The 20936-nt window shown below is 34.5% G+C and overlaps 1 protein-coding gene across 4 annotated transcripts; it reads left to right on the plus strand.

The window, feature by feature from the left end:
• Window positions 1-1227: 1227 nt before the first annotated feature.
• On the plus strand, window positions 1228-19841 carry RERGL (RERG like). Of its 4 annotated transcripts, none has more exons than XM_073788989.1 (7): window positions 1232-1466; window positions 4102-10643; window positions 10895-10982; window positions 12093-12149; window positions 16462-16535; window positions 17022-17170; window positions 19447-19841. In XM_073788989.1, exons 3-7 carry the CDS (start codon window positions 10931-10933, stop codon window positions 19727-19729), a joined length of 615 nt encoding a protein of 204 aa, XP_073645090.1. In that variant the 5' UTR covers window positions 1232-1466; window positions 4102-10643; window positions 10895-10930; the 3' UTR covers window positions 19730-19841. The 4 variants fall into 4 exon arrangements, with proteins under 4 accessions (XP_073645092.1, XP_073645090.1, XP_073645091.1 ...); XM_073788990.1 differs by having other exon boundaries at window positions 10491-10517; XM_004318026.4 differs by having other exon boundaries at window positions 1233-1466; window positions 4102-10982.
• Window positions 19842-20936: the final 1095 nt, after the last annotated feature.

Genomic DNA, 20936 nt, shown 5'->3' on the forward strand with positions numbered 1-20936 from the left:
CTCTGGCAAGAGGAGAGGACAAGGAACCATTTTGAAATATGCCAGATCATTCTGTTCTTCTTAACAAGTCCTGCCCTCTGGAGAAAACTATTTTACCAGAACCTAACCTGTTGGGAAAAGACTTTGAGGGATACTAAATAAGAGGTATATATGCACTATAAGTGGAATAGTTAAATATCTGAAAGTTTTAGAATAAATATATCTTTAAAAAATAAAACATCTCTTCATAGGAACTATCTAAAAAACTAGTTCATATTCACATCCAGACACTCCTGTTTTCCCTTTTCTAAAACTGAGTAATACACTGAGATCTTATGAAATATATTTCTTACTTAATAAATTTAATAGCTATTGAAATAATCAGCTTACTCTCAAATAGAATATGTCTTGAATTTAAATGATCTTTTCTTCTCGATTTCCCCACTCCTGTTAATAAAGCAGTATCGCCGTATTATAGACTGGAAAAATTTTATCATCTTTAAGCCACTCTGTTTCTGCAAACAAATTTTCACAAATATTTCTCAGAATTTCTCATTCATTTTCATTACCACTGATTAGCCCTGGGGTTATTACCATTAATGGTGTCCTGAACATCTTTGAACATCTTTTGTTTCTGTATATTAATTCTGTTCAGATTCAGCAGGACTTGAAATATTAAAGCTTACTTGTTATCAGTGATCACTAAGGTATAGAGCAACCCAGAATGAGGGCTATGCTTGGTTGAGATGGAGGTGGGTATGTGAATCCCAGCCACAGAGACGAGTCCCTGAGAAGCAGCTGGCTTGTCCAGGCCTAAAGTCCAGTGGAGAACTACTGCCCAACTCAAATTCCCCAAATGGTCACTATGACAATTTTAAATCAGGTAGACAGCAAAGAGTGGGAACAAATCCAAACTCTTAGGAACCAGGCTAGTGGTAGAAATGGTTTTTAAAAATGTGTACATATAGGGCAGAAAACTAAACAAGGCACTGGTAACGTGTAAAAACCATTTTCTTGAGGAAGGCAACTGTCAGTGTTCTTCCTTGATCAAATATACTTTTTGTGATTGTATTTTCAAAGATTCCTATAACAAAATACAGTTCTGTTTGCAACTTGTATGGAACATAGCTAAATAATGTCATCATTGAATAAGGAAAACAAGTCTAAGAATAAGGACCACGAGATTACACAGATTTGCAAAAGGAAATTCTGTTTCAGATTCTCATGGGAAGGTTTCTGTTCTCAGCTGGAGTTCCTTTGGGAAGAACTTAATTATAAGAGTGACAGAGCACAAATATTTGCTTAGATAAATAGATAATGTCTATCAGAAACAAAGGATCTCTCTGTAACGGAAGTTAGAATAATAACTTGGCTATATACATCTCATCTATTAAAATACAAATTCAGCAATTAACCTTGGTTTGATTGTGAACACTCAGATTTTCAGACAACAATGAATGAATGACAGTTGTAAGACCTGCTATATGGTAAGTGCTATGCTATATATTATAGGACTATAATTTGTTTGTAAAATTGATTTCTGTCACATTTTTGTTTTGTTACATAGTACTAAAAAGCTGATAAAAAAATCAGCTTCAACAAATGTTAAGAAGAATCATTTAGATTTGAGAAAAAATATCTTAAAGCCAAGAGACAGTAGGGTGGAGTAGAAAGAACACTGGGATTATGTATCAAAGAAACTGTAGCTTACATTCTAACTTCTACTTACTAAGAGTGTTTCTCTGAGTTGCATACTTAAAATCTCCTCTGAGACTCAGCATGCATGCCTATAAACGGGGAAGAATACGATCTATAATGCCTATTTAAGGGGTTGTTAAAATAAGCAGAAGTATTTAACCTAATATGTTTTTTAGAATTTCCAAAATATCTTGGGCACTTTGGTTTAAGAAACCATCTAAAAAACCAAATGTAGAAAAGAAAAGTCTATGTGAACATCTTTCTCTCTTCTCCAGAGATCAAAGTGGGTGCTTTTTCAAAAAATCTTTCATACATCAATTTGAAATCCCTGTCCAGAAAAAAACCAAAAATCTTAACTCTGAACTGAAAATTTATTGATAAGACAAACTGCATGTTCTACCAGCTCTGCGTCTTCTCTCACTAGCATTAGACTTGTACAGCCAACTCACTACTGCACAGCCCCGAGGGTACCTTCAACTTAACATGTCTAAAAATGAAAGCGTCTGTTCCTTCAAACTGCTTCTCATAGTGAAATTAAACAACAAAAACCTGTTAATGACACTACTCTCAACCTAATCATTTAAATCAGAATTTGCTACTCATCTAAGGTTTACTGCCTTTCTCATACTACCTCTCCAGATTTTCTTATTTTTATTGGCTACGTATTTCTCAAAACAAGTTTCCTCTGATCTCATTGCTGCTCTCAGAACCTTTGAAAATATAAGATAGCTTTTTAAGAGGTGTTCCTGCTTCTACTTCTTCAGCTTCTTTTACCTCCTTTATTGCACTATCTCCAAACCGTATTTTATATTACTTTACAGAGTAGAGTATAAATAATAGATAATAATAATAAATAATACATAATAATAAATAAATAATAAAGCATTTCTCTCCTACTTAAAAATTCTTGATAACTCTTTATGCCTACAGGATAATGTCTTTAGTATGGTGTATAAGGCCACTCTGATTTCTCCTTGTCTTTTAAATGAGCCTCAGCTCCCACCATTTTCACTCATTCTTTGCTCTCAAGTAATGCAGAGGTTTTTCAGTGTCCAATATCTCTCATCTGCTTCCTCCTTTCCTGACTGTGCTCAAGCTTTTCTCTGTCTATAATACCTTCTCTACTAGTTTCCTATGGCTTCTGTAAGCAATTACTACAAATGTTGTGGCATAAAACCACATACATGTATCCTCTTACAGCTACTTAGGTCAGAAGTCCAGAATCAGTTTCACTGGGTTGGAATCAAGGTGTGCACCGGGTCCTGCTCCCTCAGTCACTAAGGGAGAGTCCATTCCTTGCTTCTTCCAGTTTTTGGTGTCTTCCAGCCTTCCTTGGCTTGTGGCTGCATTACTTCAATTTCTGCTTCTGTGGTCCCATTATCTTCTCCTGTCAAATATCCCTCTGCCTCCTTCTTATAAAGATACTTGTGATTGCATTTAGGGCTCACCCTGATAATCTAGGATAATCTCCGCATCTCAAGATTCTTAACTTAATCACAGTTGCAGATAACTTTTCTTATATAACTTAACATTTACAGGTTCCAGAAATTAATTAGGACCTGATATCTTTGAGGGCTATTATTCAGCCTATTATACTATCCCTTTAGAATTTAGCTAGGTTTCTTTTATCTGTGCACCCATGGCACCCTATGTTTACTTCAATTTATAATTGATATACAAATATTAAATCTTCCTCAAGGCCAGAGGATGATTTTATTTATCTTCCTTTCTTACTCTCTGTGCCCTAGCAAGGTATCTGCCACATAGCAATTAATGCATATTTCTTGAACTTTTGAAATGAAGTCAACTCTGCTCTTTTATTTTCAAAATGGATGACTTACCCAGATGGAAGGAACAAGAAGGATAGCACATGCTTTTCTCGCTGTCTGGAGCACCTCATAGCCAGTGTGGCTTGCTTTCTGACCCTAGCTAATAAAATAATGCAAATAAAAATACTTCATTTTTCAAATGCTGGTTTATGAATTCATTTTCTTAGGATAAAAATTCCAAGACATAACTGGCCAATGGAATTATATAGAGCACTCTGACGCAGATTACCACATTAAACAATAGTTATGTACCTACATGCTTATCTATTAATGTGAAGTGTGATCTTGTCACCATTAATACTTACATCTGTAAATAAAATGCGATAAAGGTATGCTTTGTTCAGGAGTAGCATCAAATAAAGTGTTAGGGCATGTGACACATATGCCCTAAGGTGATCCCCAGTGATTTAAACCCTTGTATAATCCTCTACCCTTCTAACCACTAGAATACAACAAAAGTGATGGAATATCCATCCAATAATTACGTTACGAGATATATATATATATAGATATATATATATATATAAGATCCACTGCTACACACACACAAGATCAATCTGTCTATCTATCTATCTATCTATCTTTGTATTGCTAGCATGCCCTAGAGAGATGGCCCTCCACCGCTGGCTTTGCAGAAGTAAGCTGCCACGTTGTTCATGGGCATATGGACAAGACCATGTGGCAAGGAACTGCAGGTAGCCTCCAAAAGCTGAGAGAGGCCACTGGATGACAACCAGAAAAAAACAAGAGGAGCCAGAGTCCTATAGCCACAAGAAGAGTGGAAATGGCTCTTTCACCAGTAGGGCTTCAGAGAAGATCACAGCCCCAGCTGACACATGGGTTGCAGCCTGATGAGACCCTGAATCAGAATATTCAGTTGCCTGGACTTCTGACCTATAGAAACTGTGAAATAATAAGTATGTGTTGTTTTGTCGTTAAGTTGGTGGTAATTAGTTTGCAGCAAAAGCAATCTAATGCAGGACATAGCTTTCTTTGTAATATAGCATTGGCAGAAATGTAAGAAAGCCATTTCAGAACATTTGAGTAGTAGAAATCATAGAAGAAAATGCTTGATATAAAGCAAACGTGAAAAAAATTCAATTACATTTACTCCTAAACAATTAACCATGACTTTATAATATAAAAAGAGGGCACTCTAATGGGCTCGGCTCAACTTCTGAGAAAGAGCCAAGGAGATGGGTAAAAGAAAAAAGCCAAATGTAAACATGTATCATAAACCTGTTAGAATAACGTCATTAAGGCTAAAGCATAGGTGATCGGAATTTTGCAAAAAAATATTGGAGAGGAAAGAGTCTGCTTCACATAAGAACAAAGGAGCAGGGAAAGGGGAGATTTGTGGTGGGTGGCAGGGTGTTATATTGGAAAGACTGCAGGCTTTGTGCCAACCTGGCTTCAATACTTACTCCTTGTGTCACCCTGAACAAATTACAACTCAAAGTATACTATTAGAATAAAATTTCTTCTTGGAAGTTTTATTAGTCAGAGTATTCTAGAGGAACAGAGACAATAGGGTCTCATATAGATAGATGATAGATAGATAGATAGATATGCGTGTGTGTGTATACACACACGTATACATATATTAGGTTGGCCGAAAAGTTTGTTCGGGTTTTTCCGTAAGATGTTATGGCAACACAGCAATCTTAATTCTGTAAATTTAATTTTAATTTTGGAATATTTATTTCTAAAGGGTAATGAAAGGAGTCGAGAAAATATGAGCGACATTTTTCTCACATCTGCCTTGCTCAGCTTTTTAAACTCATTATTTCTGCAGAATGTGCACTCAATCAGGCTTCCTGTTGCAGCAGCTGTGTTACAGAAGGAAGACTGTTTTTGAAGACCATGCTTTTGTATCTACTGGCCAACTTCAAGTGATTAAGAAAGAGCTAACTAAAATTTTAGCCTACTTACGACTTTTGAGGAGAACTAAAGTAGCTTCAAAGATTTCTCGTGTCTGTGGAAAGATGACATAAATTTGTAGAGGAGACAAAGAGGGTGACTAGCTGAGTCGTAATTACTGTTAGCTATCATGTTTTAACTATTATAAACGTAGCGGGAAACTAAAACCTTATGAAACAATAAACACCTCAAGAATAATTTAAAAGAGTAAAATAAATACTGAATCATTACCTTCAAAAGATAATTGCAATTATAAGTATACATGCTGAGAAAAATTAGCAAAGCCATTCAATTATTTAGTCTCACATATGCTTTGAAAACCCTTGAAAATTGGTGAAGTATTCATCATTTTTCTTTTACCAAGAAAGCCCATGTAATTTAGTTAATTACTAACATTACATATTGAATAAAACATTTCTTTAGAATTTGATACCCTAGTGAAAGATTATCTTTCAAAGCTTGTTGTAAAAGTGATTTAGAATAATAAAGGCATGAGTGTCATAGGTCAGTTCTATTAATGATGTCAACTGAGTTTTTAAATTGGTTGGGGATGATATAAACATCTTTACCTTGTTCAGTTGCAATTTACACACACACACACTTATCATAGAGAAAAAAATCATATTTTATAAATATATTAATACATAAATGTTTATTGTAACATAGAACAATACTAGTTCATAAAGGTGAATTTTATTACGATGAGGATTATGTCCAGTTACAAATTCTACTACAAAAGTTATCAAACTTTATCTTTTTCTGTAAATTGAATTTAATGTATAAAGTATTTTATTACAATACTAGCAAACAAGAAAGCACTCTTCTTCATAGTAACTACTTTTCATATTAATGGAAGTTTTGTATTGTAGCCACGATTGCAATATCTTCATCATTTGGTTATTAGAGTAAATGTCTGGATTTGAATAATTTCTTTGGAAGAGGTTTTGGAGGATTTGTGATGGCAGAGAAATTGCTTCTGATCTCTGGCTGGGAATGTTACCTGTGCTATTCGTGCCATGATGAATTGCAAAAAGTGCTTTGAGAACAGAAAAAAACAGAGCTTAGCAATCAAATGTTGTTGTTGTTTCTGTAAAATTTTCCCTTTAGATTCCTTACCTAACCCCAATATAATGTGCAAATGTTCGTACACTTCAATGCAGTTTAAATCTGTTAGCTGTTTGAAAACATGTGCTTTGTGAGATTAGAATAGCATTTTCTTCTTCTTAAAAAAATCCACTACTCTTCCATGATGAATTTCCATATTAGCACATAAAAGTATCCAGAAGTAATTCCATCTTAAAAACATTTGCTTCTGCTAGAACTTTAATTGCCTCAGTAACTTGCATTATAATTAGAGGTGAGATGAGTACCTCCATTCTGATTAAAAATGATCCATTTGTATGTAGATACTTATTGTGCTATTAATAAATCGACATATGCACTCACTTTGGTAAATAATCCCATGGGACTAACATAACTGACACTTGAAGTTCAATTATGAAAAGTCACTGGATTATTTTTTTCTATATGTATTTTTCCTTTGTCTTTGGATTCATTTTTTGCCTAGGAAGACTTTACCCTCCTCGAGATTATTTGGAAGATTCCCATATATATGTCAATTTGACCCTTTTCTAGTTTTTCATGCTAAGGTTTTTAATATTCATAATTCATTTTTCTGCATGTGAGGTACAAATATAACTTATCATTCAGTGACTTTTTCTGATAGTATCAATGCAATTTAATGATAGCACATATTAAAAACTTTATAATAAAATTAATTTCTATGTACTTAATTTCTATACTCAAATAGCTATTCTATTAATGAGCATATCAATCCAGTTCTAATAAAGTAGCATTTAATTATTTTTTGTTATGATTTGGCTCTTAAAAGGTATTTTCTTACTATTTTACCTTAAAATTTCTCAATTATTCTTACGTATTTTCTTTTCCAAAACAGGCTGTCCACATTCAATTAAACAATCTTTGTTGGGATTTTAATTGTCATTACATTTTGCTTGCAGATTAATTTGGCAGTAATTACAACATTGAGTCTTTCTAGTCATGTTTGTCCACATATTCAAGGCTTGTTTTATAATCTTCAATAAAGGATTAGAGAATTTATCATATAAATGTTATACATTCCCTTTTAGTTTTATTCTTCTTTGCATCCTTTTTCCCCCTCTTCTTTCTTTGTGAAAAGGACTGTATTTCTATCATGTTAGAAGTTATTAATGATACTTACTTCATGAAGTTTCTCAGAGGATTAAATGTTGTATACCTGGAAATCATTTTTAAAAATTGCCTGTTATTATACTGTGTTAAACACATGTTAGCTGCTAGATTTACTGTTTGGAATTATTGCTTTTGTTATGGTATCTTATCTGGCCACCTTACTGAATGGTTACTTACTAATTACTTACTAATAATGCAGATAATGTAGCTATAGAAAACTATCATTTGTAGATAATAATCATTTTGTCTCCTCTTTTTCATATGTGCTATTTCCTCACTGTGTTGGATAGGACTACCAATTCCATGCTAAAAAGTAACAGACAATATCCTCTTTTTAGAGGAAAATTAGGAGCAATAAATCTATAGACATTTTTTTGATATTTGGATTTCTAAAAATTATAACCTTAATCACGTTAAGAAATCCCCTATTTTTAGATTACAAAAGTTTTTTTTTTTTTAAGTAGCTGTTAAATTTCATGAAATGCTTTTGGGAGCATATGAGACATATAGTTTTTCTCCTTCATCTTGGTAATGTGTTAAAATAGGCTACCAAGTGTCCTAATGTTCAACGAATTTGACATTTTTTGAATAAGTTCTTGTAGCTCATGATGCTTGGCTCTTTAAATACATTTCTGGATTTGATTTGCTCATATTCTTAGGACCTGGGCTCTATATTCATAAATGACATTGGTTATTTCTTTGTTCTCTGTGTGTGTGTGTGTATACCATTTATGTCTGGTTTAGGTTTATGATAGACACAGAAAATAAGTTGGGAAGTATTTCATCTTTTCAAGATCTGGAACAGGGTAATGGAACAAAGATATTCTTTCTCCTTAGATATTTGTTTGAATCACTCCACTCTTGTGAATCTGAAACTTTTGATGGAAATTATGCATCTACTCTAACAGAAACTATAGGGAAATGAGATTAGCTGAGAAGGGCTGGTTAATCTGACCTCAGAGAAACAAAACTAAACAGATAAAACTATAACATTCATGAATACCGATACATAACTAGTTGGGTTTTTTTTTAGTGTCACATGTCCATCTCCTATGACCAGAATCTATGAATACTTTGTTTATTGATATGTTTTTAGCAGTGAAGATTAGTGCCAAGCCCATGGTAGACATTCAATAAATTTTTGTTCATTCAGTAAATGAATAAAGTAATAAATGATTTTGCTTTGGTTGTGAATGGATGTTTCTTTAGGGAGATGTGAGAAAATTCTAGGTAGTATAATAATGTGTCTATTAGAATACTAACGTTTTAGCACCCTTTACATGAGGTCTAAAGAATATATATATTGGCACTCTGTTTCTTAGAAAAGTATGTGCATAACAATATTCTCTTTGTTCAGGTTTATAACTTCACTCTGTTCTAGCCCCAGGCTGCTTTCTTAACTAGATTTACTTTGGGATACCAGTGGACATAGGGAGGAAGAGGCTATGATGAAAGAATGAAGGTGTCTTGATGACAACCCTTCATATGTTGTTTTCAATGTCATGCATGTCATGAAATGAAGTTCTTCCTTCCTACCAGTAGATATACTAAACTTCCTAAAGACATCAATCAGAAGTTTCTTAGGAAGATAAGAATAGGATTTCTCCAAAAAGAAGAAAAACATTTAATTCCATAGTGTACTAAATCAATTGTTAAACTTCCTTAAAAAAAAAACCACTCTGTTACTTTAATACAGTGGCATGGATTAAAGAGAAAACATAGCTTATTTAAAATTTTTTTATAATGTGTAATAAAAGGATAAACTCTAAGTTATTCAGATGTTACCTTGTTGATCCCACAAACTGATATACTCTCTCTTGCCTTTTTTTCTTTACAGAGTCTGTTTCTTCTTTTAGAACAGACACAACTCCCCAGTCACTTTTTCCTTCCTCTTTTCCTTCCCCAATCACTTTTTCCTTCCTCTCTCTGTAGGTCCTGATCATGTTTCAAACTTTACCTACTTTTTGAAGACCTTTCTACCTACTGATCTGCTTTCTCCAGCTCTTGATCAGAGCCCCATTTTAGCAATGATAATATTCGTTGTAATTCTGTTTCCATTTTTCTCTTGGTAGACTGTAGACTCCATCAGGTCAGATAATTCATTATTTAATTGTTGACCTATCTAATTAAACCAAATATAGCTTTAACAGAGAGTGGCAATTAATCAATATTTGTTAAATAAATGCATTTTTAAGAAGCATGTATTTCTGTGATAGACCCAACCTGGAAATGAAACTTCTTTACCTGGGTCTTAAAATGTAGTCCACAAAAGTTGAATTCTTCTATTTTTTTGTTGTACTCTTTTCTCAACTTTCAAATGAGGAGAAAGAAAGGGAAGAAAATAATTTGGGGACTTGGAGTAGCAGGGACAATTGACGAAAAGAAGTATAAAAGAGTGATAATTGTGCATATCAAATTTGCCTTTTTATTTCATAGCAGGAGTGAATTATGTCAGAACATCCCTTCCAAATGTTCTTTTCTTTTTAAAAAAGTACTATGTAAGGAAACATGACATGTTCCTGTTTAGTGCTATTTAAACAACATGAGGCTGATTACTTTATGGTTTTTTTCCAGAAATCTTACTGTTGTCTATTGGTATAACACTTTTTTAAAAAGAAAGAGAAAAGTTACTTTTTAAGGAAGACATTGGAAAAGTGAAACTCTGGGGTTCCCATATTTCTCCTTGAGAGCCTCAAATGACACAAAAACATGGGCTGGATATTCACGTGCATTGCTGTCAACCCTGAGCTAATCCATCCAAGAGAGCCATCCTCTCCCTTCTTTCATTTCTTTTCATGATTGAATTAACTTATTCTCCCTTGTCTTTCACAGGAGAAACCCAAGAAGATGTAGCCTCAGGTATTAATAGAAAAAGCAAAACTGATCCACTCAAAGGAAATTTACAGGAATGTTTACCCATCCCCTAAAAACTTTCTTAATGAAGAGAGATCATCTTTCTAGGTTCTAGGAGAAGGTAGATTCCAGGTACATGAAAGTAGAAGATGAGCTACACTTCTGTTAAACTCTTAACTATTGGCTTAGTAAACCTTTGTGTCTAAATAGTAAGCCCACTGTTTTTTTATGAGACATGTTCAAAACTACTCTAGGAAAATATTTTTAAAGTTATTATTGGATGGTAGGAGTATGGGGTGGAGTTGGCCTTAGGGAAGTGAGAGCAGCAATAATAAAAAGGATTTTGGAAAACACATGCTTGGCTCAAGTCAGTATATCTCCAGAAATCAGGACGGACCAAGAAGGAGCAGAAAAGCAAGATGAATGATGTGAAACTTGCTGTCTTGGGTGGTGAAGGAACGGGCAAATCTGGTAAGTGGTGGTGTTTTCTGTGGCATAGTGTAGAGTACATAAAGAGTGAGAAATATATTGACATGATATGTATTACATTATAACATATTATATGTATATAAACTTGATATAACTATATATTATTTTTAAGTAGGAGTTTTCGCTTTATAAGCAAGTAATGCAATTACCTGTATATAAAATTTATATACAGGTTGTGGAATATAACTGTTTGCAGTATTAATTTGTATCTTGTTCTACTGATGTTTGAAATTCATCGGACTAACAGGAAATCCCTCCCATCACTATCCCACCTACTTCTCACTCCAGCACACCTGCCTCCACACCTACCAGTGGCCAAACAATGCCCTTGAAAAGATTCTGCTGCCCTGAGACTAAGGGTGGAGAGAGATGCGTGGAGACCTATGAATTATTTTTTAAATGCCATTTTTTCACATTATCAAAGTGAGAAAAACTTTGGAGGGGCATGGCTTTTTAAATGCCCAGAAATGAGCAAGAGGTGCCCAGACCAGACCTTGGAAGCTATGTTTTTGTTTTCTTTTGTTTTGTATTTGGTCACATTATGATGGTACTAAGCATGCCACCAATAGAACCACCGTAGGCTAATGAATCTTAACAACGGGCCAGACCCAGGAGCTGCAATAAGATAAACCAACACTAGAGGTCGTTCCTCTGTTTCCTGGATTTTGAAGTCCCTATTTCCTTAAACAATTGCAAATGCTTGAGACCGTCCTGGCCACTATTAGCATGCAGCACCATGGAGCCACAATTAATTTTATAAAGAAAATATAGAGATGTTATAGTTCTTGCATCTCATATTTAATGAGAAATCTGTCTCTGTTACAAAGGTGAGTTGTCTTACGTGTCTTTGCATTTGTAAATTACTTACGCAGTGATTTGAGTGGGCAGCACACTGAGATCACTTTCTTTCTAGCCTCCTAATTTTTATGGCTGTACAGTGGAAATTCTTAGACCAGAATTTAGTAAAGTTTTAAGGTCTTCATTAATACTTAGTAAATTTTGAGCTGAGATGCTAGATGCTTATGTACATTACTAAATTATTTGTATCCTAAAACAGATAAGACCCCAAATCCAGCTTGTTTTGTTTTGCAGCCCTTACAGTAAGGTTTCTTACCAAGCGATTTATTGGAGAATATGCTTCCAATTTTGGTAAGTCACTACTTTAGACTCTTTCACCTTAAAACTTCAGCATCATAATTAGTATCAGAGAAACATTTTAATAGAATCTTCCATTTTTGCACTTTTTAAAGAATAAATTTATTTATTTATTTTTGGCTGCATTGGGTCTTCGTTGCTGCACGCAGGCTTTCTCTAGCTGCCATCAGCGGGAGCTACACTTCGTTGCAGTGCGCGGGCTTCTCATTGCGGTGGCTTCTCTTGTTGCAGAGCATGTGCTCTAGGCGTGCGGGCTTCAGTAGTTGTGGCACTTGGGCTCCGTAGTTGTGGCTCACGGGCTCTAGAGCGCAGGCTTAGTAGTTGTAGTGCACGGGCTTAGTTGTTCTGCGTCATGTGGGATCTTCCTGGACCAGGGCTCGAACCCGTGTCCCCTGAATTGGCAGGTGGATTCTTAACCACTGCACCACCAGGGAAGTCCCCCGTTTTTGCACTTTTAAGCAATTTATTTATTCATGGGTTGGTTAGAAAAACCCAAGTAAGTATTTTAATTAATTGTTCTTTTATGATAAAAAGTTATCCAATTTGATGTTAAATAAAATGGATTAGAAATCCAGTTGGTTTCAGTCTAGAGGAACCTACCGCCTGTACCAAGTGTTGTAGAGCATGTGAGTGTGGATTTTTTTGTAAGCAATTTGAAACAATTTGAAATTAAAGCAACATCTGTTGAAAAATAAAGATAAATTAATTATAAAAGCACAAGTAACTACAAAATAAATGCTTATTTTTATTGCAAAACCATGTGACAATAACTGGAAAATTATGCTGTGATTAAAGATCATATCATAATTAGCTAGGTTGCTTATGTAAGTTTCAGAGAAATTCTAAAACAGATGCCAGGGCACCTTGATATAATCTTAGGATCATTTCACTAACTCTACTATAAATTTCTGTTATTTTGATCAGAATTAGCATGACATATGGGAAATGCCACAGTGGGGAATTTTGCCAGAGGTTTGAATATATTTTTGGCTCAGCAATTAATCTATATAATGCTACTAATATCTTACCTGACTGAAGGTGTGGTGGGGAAAGGTTTTGTGGGTTTTTTTTAATAAGAACAAAGATTTTAAGAAATATGAGAATGGGGAGAAAGGGAAATTATTCTTTTGTTCAATAATACTTATTTAGAGTAAGAAGAAATTATGATTGGAAGTGTTTTCATGAGAAATAAACAACAAAAATCTTTAGCATTCATTTATGATATAGCATTATTAGAGTATTTTAGAAAATAACTTTAAAGTATTTCATTGTTTCCTATGTGTAGCCCACATAGTATTTCAATCCATATGCCATTGTAAATGTTTTAGGGCAAGCACTTGAAAACTGATTATAGAAAGAAGAAATATATAGGAAGAGAAATTCTTATTGTTTCATATCTCAGGTCAACAACCTCAGTCAAAAAAGGTAACACACAAACTAGGAGTCAGGCATGAGAAAATGTTCTAAAACTATAAAACAAAACATAAATAAAAGAACACCCACAAAAAGCAGTAACAGCAACAACAAAATAAAAACATCATCTTTATAAGATATATCAATAGATATATAGATATATCAATAGATAAATAAGCAAATGAAGTATACACATTTCTGGCTGTTACATCTCTATTAAAAATATAAGACCTAGAGACATTCTTAAAGACAACCAAATGAGCAAAAGTTCACCACCACATGAGGGTTAATTAGCAAAAAAATGGCCCCATTTGTAAATGAGGGCTAGAAGGGGAAAATAATAAAATTTTAAAAAGTTAAGAGCTGGTGACCCCTGCTGGCAGGTTTTGAGTTTTGAGAGTGGGTATTTTAAAATGTCTTGGAAGGAAAGTATATGGTTCACACTAGTAAGCTCATAAAGTTTAGAATAAACTGTCTGAAGACATTTTAAGATTTAACGAAACACTAACAAATTTCATTAAATGTAACCTAGAAGGATTTTAAAATTCATCCCTAACCTCCTGAAGTCGGCTTTCCCAAACGTCCGCTACATTTTGCTAACCACAGGTTACAGAGTATTTACCAGAATGGGTCATGATTTTGTGTCAGTATGCAATTTTGGAGAGAGGTAGGTCTTGTATTAAAGCCCTGTAGGGGCAGTTACAGAAACGAAGTCCTTCGTTCATTCAACAAATATTTATTGAATACCTGTCATGTGGCAGGTACTCTTCTAGGTAGAGAGGCTATAGTAATGAACAAATATCCGAGCCTTCATAAGATTTACATTCTGGAGGGAAGGGTCAGCTAATTAAAAATGCATTTATATATCTATATCTATACATATATATATCTATATATAGATCTATCTATCTATATATATAAAATGTCTTATGATGATAAATGTTATGAAGGAAAAGAAAGCATAGGGGAGTGGTGTGTAGTCATTTAAAATAGGGTAGTCAGGGTAGACCTGGCTGAGATGGAGACATTTGAACAGACCTGCAGGTGATAAAAACTGAGCCATGAAGATATTTGGGCAGTTACATTCCAGGTAGAAGAAACAGTTGCCGAAGTTCAGAGGAAAGAACTTTCTGAAAAATGTGAGGAATGGTATGGAGGACTGTGTAGCTTCAGTGGAGGAATGTGGGAGACAATAGCCAAAGAGGTCTACTGAGATCATAGGGGTCATGGGAGACTAGATAACTAGGGAAATTCTCAGGCATTTTAAAAGCTGAGGTTTATCTAAGTGAGGTGGAGAGCCATTGGAGAGATTTGATCAGGCAAGTGACATGATCTGGCTACAAATTGGCTTTTGCTCCTGGATTGAGAATAAACTGAGAGCAAGAAGGGAGTTAGGGGAGGGATAAAGCGAAGAGCTGAGTTAGGAGGTTTTCTAATAATACAGGCAAAAGTAATGATGGCTTGGACCAGAATGTGAGCAAAGGAGGTGATGAGAGGCAGACAAATTCAAAATATTCTTTGAAGATAGAGTAAAAATGAATTTTTAATAGGATAAATATAGGATGTAAGAGAAAGAAAGAATCAGGGATGCCCTTGAGGCTTTTAACCTGTGAGACTAGTTATGGATATGTCATTTAATGAAATGGAAACTTGTGGGATATGCAGTCTTTGCGGGGAGATCAGAGGTTCCATTTTAAGCATGTTAAGGTTGAGATGTCTATCAGGTATCTAATTGGAGGCTCCCAGTGGTGGTAGATGTCTAGAGTCCAGGGAAGAGGTCCAGACTACAGAAGTGGGTTTATCAGCAATAATTGTTACATAAAGACTCTGACTGGATGAGATTAGCAAGGGAGTAAGTGTAGATAGAGAAGAAATCCATAAACTAGAATCACAGTTGGAGTGAGAGAAGATATTGTGGGACAGATAAAAAAGCTTAATACAAAGCAATATGGAATAAAGAAAAAACCCAGGAGTGTATGTTGCCTTGAAAGCCATGTGAAAAAAACATTTTGAGGAGGTAGGTGTGATCAACTATACTAATACTACTGACAAGGCAGGTAAGATCAAGAACTTTTCACTGAGTCTAAAACCATAACCCTGATAAAAACAGTTTTAGTCAAGTAATTGGAGTTAAAGCCTGATTGTAATAATTTGAAGGTCATGGAAGGAGAGGATTTGGACACAGGGAGTACAGATATTTACCAAAAGGCCAGCAGAGAAATAGAGCAATAGTTGGGATCCAAAGCGTTGTTAAGTTAGGAGAAATTCAGTTGCTAGTAATGATATAATAAAGAGGAAAATTTTATGATGCAGAAGAAAGAGGTAGAATTGTTGGAGTCATGTCTTTCAGCAGGTCAGAGGAAATAGTAACTAGTTCATAGTGAATGGACTGGCCTTAGATAGAAACACAGATAATTCATCCGTAGTAATAGAATGGAAGATAAGTACATAGGCAGAAAAACATGTAGGTGAATAGATACAGTGGTAAAGTTCATTTGTAAGAAATATACATTAGCAAATATATGGTTTTTTGACCACTAGCAATAAAGAAAAGCTACTGTAGTACTCAACTAAAATATGACTGGTTGACTTTGCAGGACTGTGGTCCAAATATAAGGTCATTTTTTTTTTTTTTTCGGTACGCGGGCCTCTCACTGCTGTGGCCTCTCCCGTTGCGGAGCACAGGCTCCGGATGCGCAGGCTCAGCGGCCATGGCTCACGGGCCCAGCCGCTCCGCGGCATGTGGGATTTTCCCGGACCGGAGCACGAACCCGCGTCCCCTGCATCGGCAGGTGGACTCTCAACCACTGCGCCACCAGGGAAGCCCTATAAGACCATTTTTTAAACTCTGGAGGATTTCCATACTGACAATGAGTATATGCATATTTTTCAGAATCTATCTATAAAAAGCATTTGTATTTGGAAGGGAAGCAATTGAATCTAGAAATATACGACTCTTGTTCTCAGGTAAGTAAAACAAAATATGTTTTCAATTGTGATTTGAAGAACATATCCCTCAAATCTTTTTAGCTAAACCTTATGATTACTGGGTTTTTTTTTACTGATTTAAATCTAGTACCAAAAATCAATACCTATTCCATTTACTAATAGGGATAGAAAATATCATCTCTTTTCAAACATATATGTGGATATTGATTTTAAATGGAATTATTAGGGCTTATCAAATTTTCAGAAAAAGAGTTTTTTTAGAAAAAAGGTATCAAATGAGATGGATATAACTTTATTATAGCTCTTTATTTTTTAAAATTTAATCACTTTTGTTTAAAGAAAGAGGATGATAAAAAAGAAACAGAGACTACATTTTAGAAAATATCAGTATTTGGCTTGCTGAATTCTCTTCCAGGTGAAATGGGTCTCCATTAATTAACTGTCTAACGGATAAAATACAGGGATCAGATCCCACCACTTTCAATGTGCTTGGTTTATTTTCAGCCACAGAAAGCAAAATTTTCCCTCACAAGTGAGCTGCATTGGGCAGATGGGTTTATTATTGTGTATGACATCAGTGACAGGTCTTCGTTTGCTTTTGCAAAAGCACTAATCTACAGAATTCGGGAGCCACAGACTAGTCATTGTAAAAGGTGAGGTATTTTTCTTTCCTCTCTCCTTTCTTTTTAGTAAATCATCATAGAGCTGTAAGCATCATTAGGAAGAGTTTAATACAGGCTTCCAATTACAAAATTTAACAGCCCTGAACGATCCACCTTCCATTCCACAGGAGTTACACATGTAGTAAAAGGAATAAGATGAGAATACTTTATATCCTGGCTGACATAAACAGTTACTTGCCCCGAGTAAATGGCTATTTTACAAGACAGCTTCTATTGTTAACATGACATTCACTTGCAAAATAATGGTCCTCTGTACACAGATAGTTCCCTTTCCACCTTTCTTTTTCATTCCCACAAAAAATGTGAAGGATACTAAATAAATCCAGATTTATTACACTTGGCATCCAATTCCTAGTCATTGAGCTGTTCAATCAGTCAAAGCAAAATAGACTGAATAATCAAACTGTTACAGATTCTAAGTATGAGAGTACCTTTTTCTCCATTTCACCTCCTAAAACAAAGAGCTGATCAACGACTCCCGATTGCTAATGTCTTGACACAAGTGACTATGAAGGAAAAACATAACTGTGCCTTAAACTAATTTTGCATTAGTAGTTATAAATTTAAACCTATGAATTTCCCATTTTAGTTTTCCTTTTTTTTATTGTTTTAGCCTTTCCATTTAAAATATTTATTTTTGTTTAACCTGCTGGTATAAGGGATTCTTTGTGCTCGTAACCAGATTTGCCCTTAAAATCTAAAATAGCATTCTAATCTGGGAAGCAAAAAAGCACAATATTATACCTGAAAATTGGTACCTGTGCTTTTTATATCTATTTTAAATGCCTACTATCAAGAAATCATCAGATAATAATTGATAAGTTATATGTCCCTACAGTCATTTGATCTAAATTCTTGTTTATATCTGATTGACCTTGGGTAAACCCTTTAATCTCTAGACCTCCTTTTTCTGACTATAAAACTGATAGAAACACGGTAGGGGAAAAGAATGTGATTTTACTAAGGTACCTCATAGCTCTGATTTCCTATAATATTATTGATTTTGAGGGACCTCCATTGTTTCAAGTGTTAAATGCCTTATATTTAAGCACCATAACTTAGGTAAGGGAAAGTAATTAAAACTACTTTCTATTCTTACAAATCAAAAGAATCATTCATGAATAGGCAAAAAAAGTATATTTAAAAAATCCCTATATTTGACATTTTTCAGGCAAACTTTTTAATATATTGACAAAATAAATTTTCAGTTTTTCCAGTTCTCAATCTCTAGGTAAACTAGAGTCTCTAATTTGTAGATAAAAAGCAAAATTATGGCATTGTTTTATAAAATTACATCTGATATTTGTGATTCACCCTTCAAAATATTTCATTTATTCTTCCCCATTAATTCTTCACAATAATTTTCTGAACTCTATAGAAAAAGATACTCTTAGTGACTTCAAAATCCAACACATACAGTGCTTTTTCCCTTACGGCTCACACTGTCATGTGAATGAAACCAGCCTGAAGACTGTTTTCATTTTCCCATTTCTTCCCTATAGGCGATATCTTGGCAGAGTTCCATGCCATTTAAGACCTAGTAGCCTTACTGTATTCTTCAAATGGAACTCTGCTTTAGGAATGTTACACTGTAACCGAGGAGATTATATTGATATTTGCCAAAGACATTACCTTACCAAAGCGATATATTTCTTCAATAAACAGAAAAATTGTACAAGGTCATGAGACTGTAAAATTTTCTTTAAAGTATGCTGTAATGAATATTAACAAACAGCAACAAGTATTGAATTAGTAAAGAGGCATTAGTTAGTCCTTCTTTTTCAGTTGATAAGGAAATGAAAGATAATACTTAGTAAGCACATTTTATTGCCTGGCACTGGGCTAGATTTTTATACACATCTTCATTTAACCTCTGTGAGCATTCTGTGTGACGAGGACTATTTTCCCTTTTTTTTTTTTTTTTTTTACATGTAAGGGAATTGAAAGTGGAAAATGTTACAATCATGTCTTGTTAGTAAACAGAGCCGTAATTCCGGGAATAGGTTTGTACCACTTCAAATGTTATGCTTTAAGAGCCTTGTTGCTTCTGTGTCATTTACTACATTTTATCTAAATTAATTTTTGTAAGTAAATGAGATACACACACACATGACCACAAATAACACACATACACACACAGTATTCTTTTTTTCGTCCATAATTCTTTTTGATATAAACCTACTTAATAAAAAAAAAAAAGAGTTGTTAAAACAGTCTTGCCAAAGAATTGTGTATCTGTGTTTCAGAGCTGTGGAATCAGCTGTGCTTTTGGTGGGTAACAAGCAAGATCTCTGTCATGTGCGAGAGGTTGGCTGGGAAGAAGGGCAAAAACTGGCATTGGATAACCGGTGCCAATTCTGTGAACTGTCTGCAGCAGAGCAATCTCTGGAGGTGGAAATGATGTTTATCAGAATTATCAAGGGCATCCTGACAAACTTCAAACTCAAAGAAAAGAGAAGACCCAGTGGATCTAAATCCATGGCCAAACTGATCAATAATGTATTTGGAAAGAGAAGGAAATCTGTTTAATTGACATGTGATCCTAAGGGATATATTATATCAGAGAGTTTCAAACTTTTGTATGGTAATTAAATTTACCCTTTGTATGCAATTAAAAAATTCTCTTAGAGATATGAAATAATTGGCCATGAACCACAACTGTGTTTTCAAATATATAGTTTGCCTTCTTAGTTGTTTGTATCTTGTACATTTTGCTTCACACTTAACCTTTTCTTTATTACACAGAATAATATAAGTATAACCTATTGGTGGATTACTATATAATTTTATAAAATTACCATTCTACAGGGCTCAATTTACCTTTATTTTATATATATATATATCATTTTAATGAAATATACAGTTATATTCATATAGTTAATATAGGGCTTAACTTATCAATTTGTGAAATTCATGATCTATTTAATTGAAATACATGGATTTATTTTTGAAAGTGTCTTTATAATAAACCAGTGAATTATTTGATATTACATAAATTTTACTTACAACTAAGGCCTTAAGAAGTTAAATTCCTTACCCGTAAGTGCATAGTTTACAGTTGGTCTGATGATGAAAAGTCTGCCTTTCCTTACTGTATGCTAAGCTAACAAGGGCAATTATCATAGAGAAATTAACTTGTACAACTAAGATACATTTTAGATTAAAAGATTAGGGATTTTTTTAAGTTCATTTATAAATCAATACATCATAGGAAAAGAAAAAAGTAAAAACTCTTTGGTAAATATATAACCTTGAAAGCCTTATTGTCCTGAAAGAAATATTGTATTAGATACAAACATTTTGGGCCTTCTCAGATTACATTGGGTACAGTTTCCTTCAGAGGTCAACTGTCCACCTCCTGGACTGCAGCATCCCTTCTGCTGTCCCTGATGAGCTTGTCACCTGCTGCGTTTCAAGTTGCAACCCTAGGCCTAACTTCAGCCAAATCACTGATAAGTAAGGTTAGATTTTGGAGAAGTTAACCTGGGCATACATGCAATGCTGCGTGCACGCTTGGTTAACATGTGTGAGCACTAACTGGTGGACCATGTAGAAGATCTTGAGTAGAGGGTGGTAGACTGGAGTCAGGGAGGGTGACACAGACTATTAGTCTGGGCAGGAGAGAATTAAGTCATTGACATGGTTTTGCTCATCGTGAGTCACGATCCAACATTTAGCTTTTTTGATCTGTGGAAATCTAACCTGGATGATGCACTAGAGTAAAAAGAGTGGAAGT

This window comes from Tursiops truncatus, chromosome 11 (genome assembly GCF_011762595.2).
Source record: "Tursiops truncatus isolate mTurTru1 chromosome 11, mTurTru1.mat.Y, whole genome shotgun sequence".
Lineage (NCBI taxonomy): Eukaryota > Metazoa > Chordata > Mammalia > Artiodactyla > Delphinidae > Tursiops > Tursiops truncatus.

Coding starts and splice junctions, on each gene's coding strand:
- RERGL (XM_073788989.1), top strand. CDS start 10,931: ATGAATGATGTGAAACTTGCTGTCTTGGGTGGTGAAGGAACGGGCAAA. Junction 16,536..17,021: donor TATACGACTCTTGTTCTCAG/GTAAGTAAAACA, acceptor GTTTATTTTCAG/CCACAGAAAGCAAAATTTTC. Junction 17,171..19,446: donor CAGACTAGTCATTGTAAAAG/GTGAGGTATTTT, acceptor TCTGTGTTTCAG/AGCTGTGGAATCAGCTGTGC.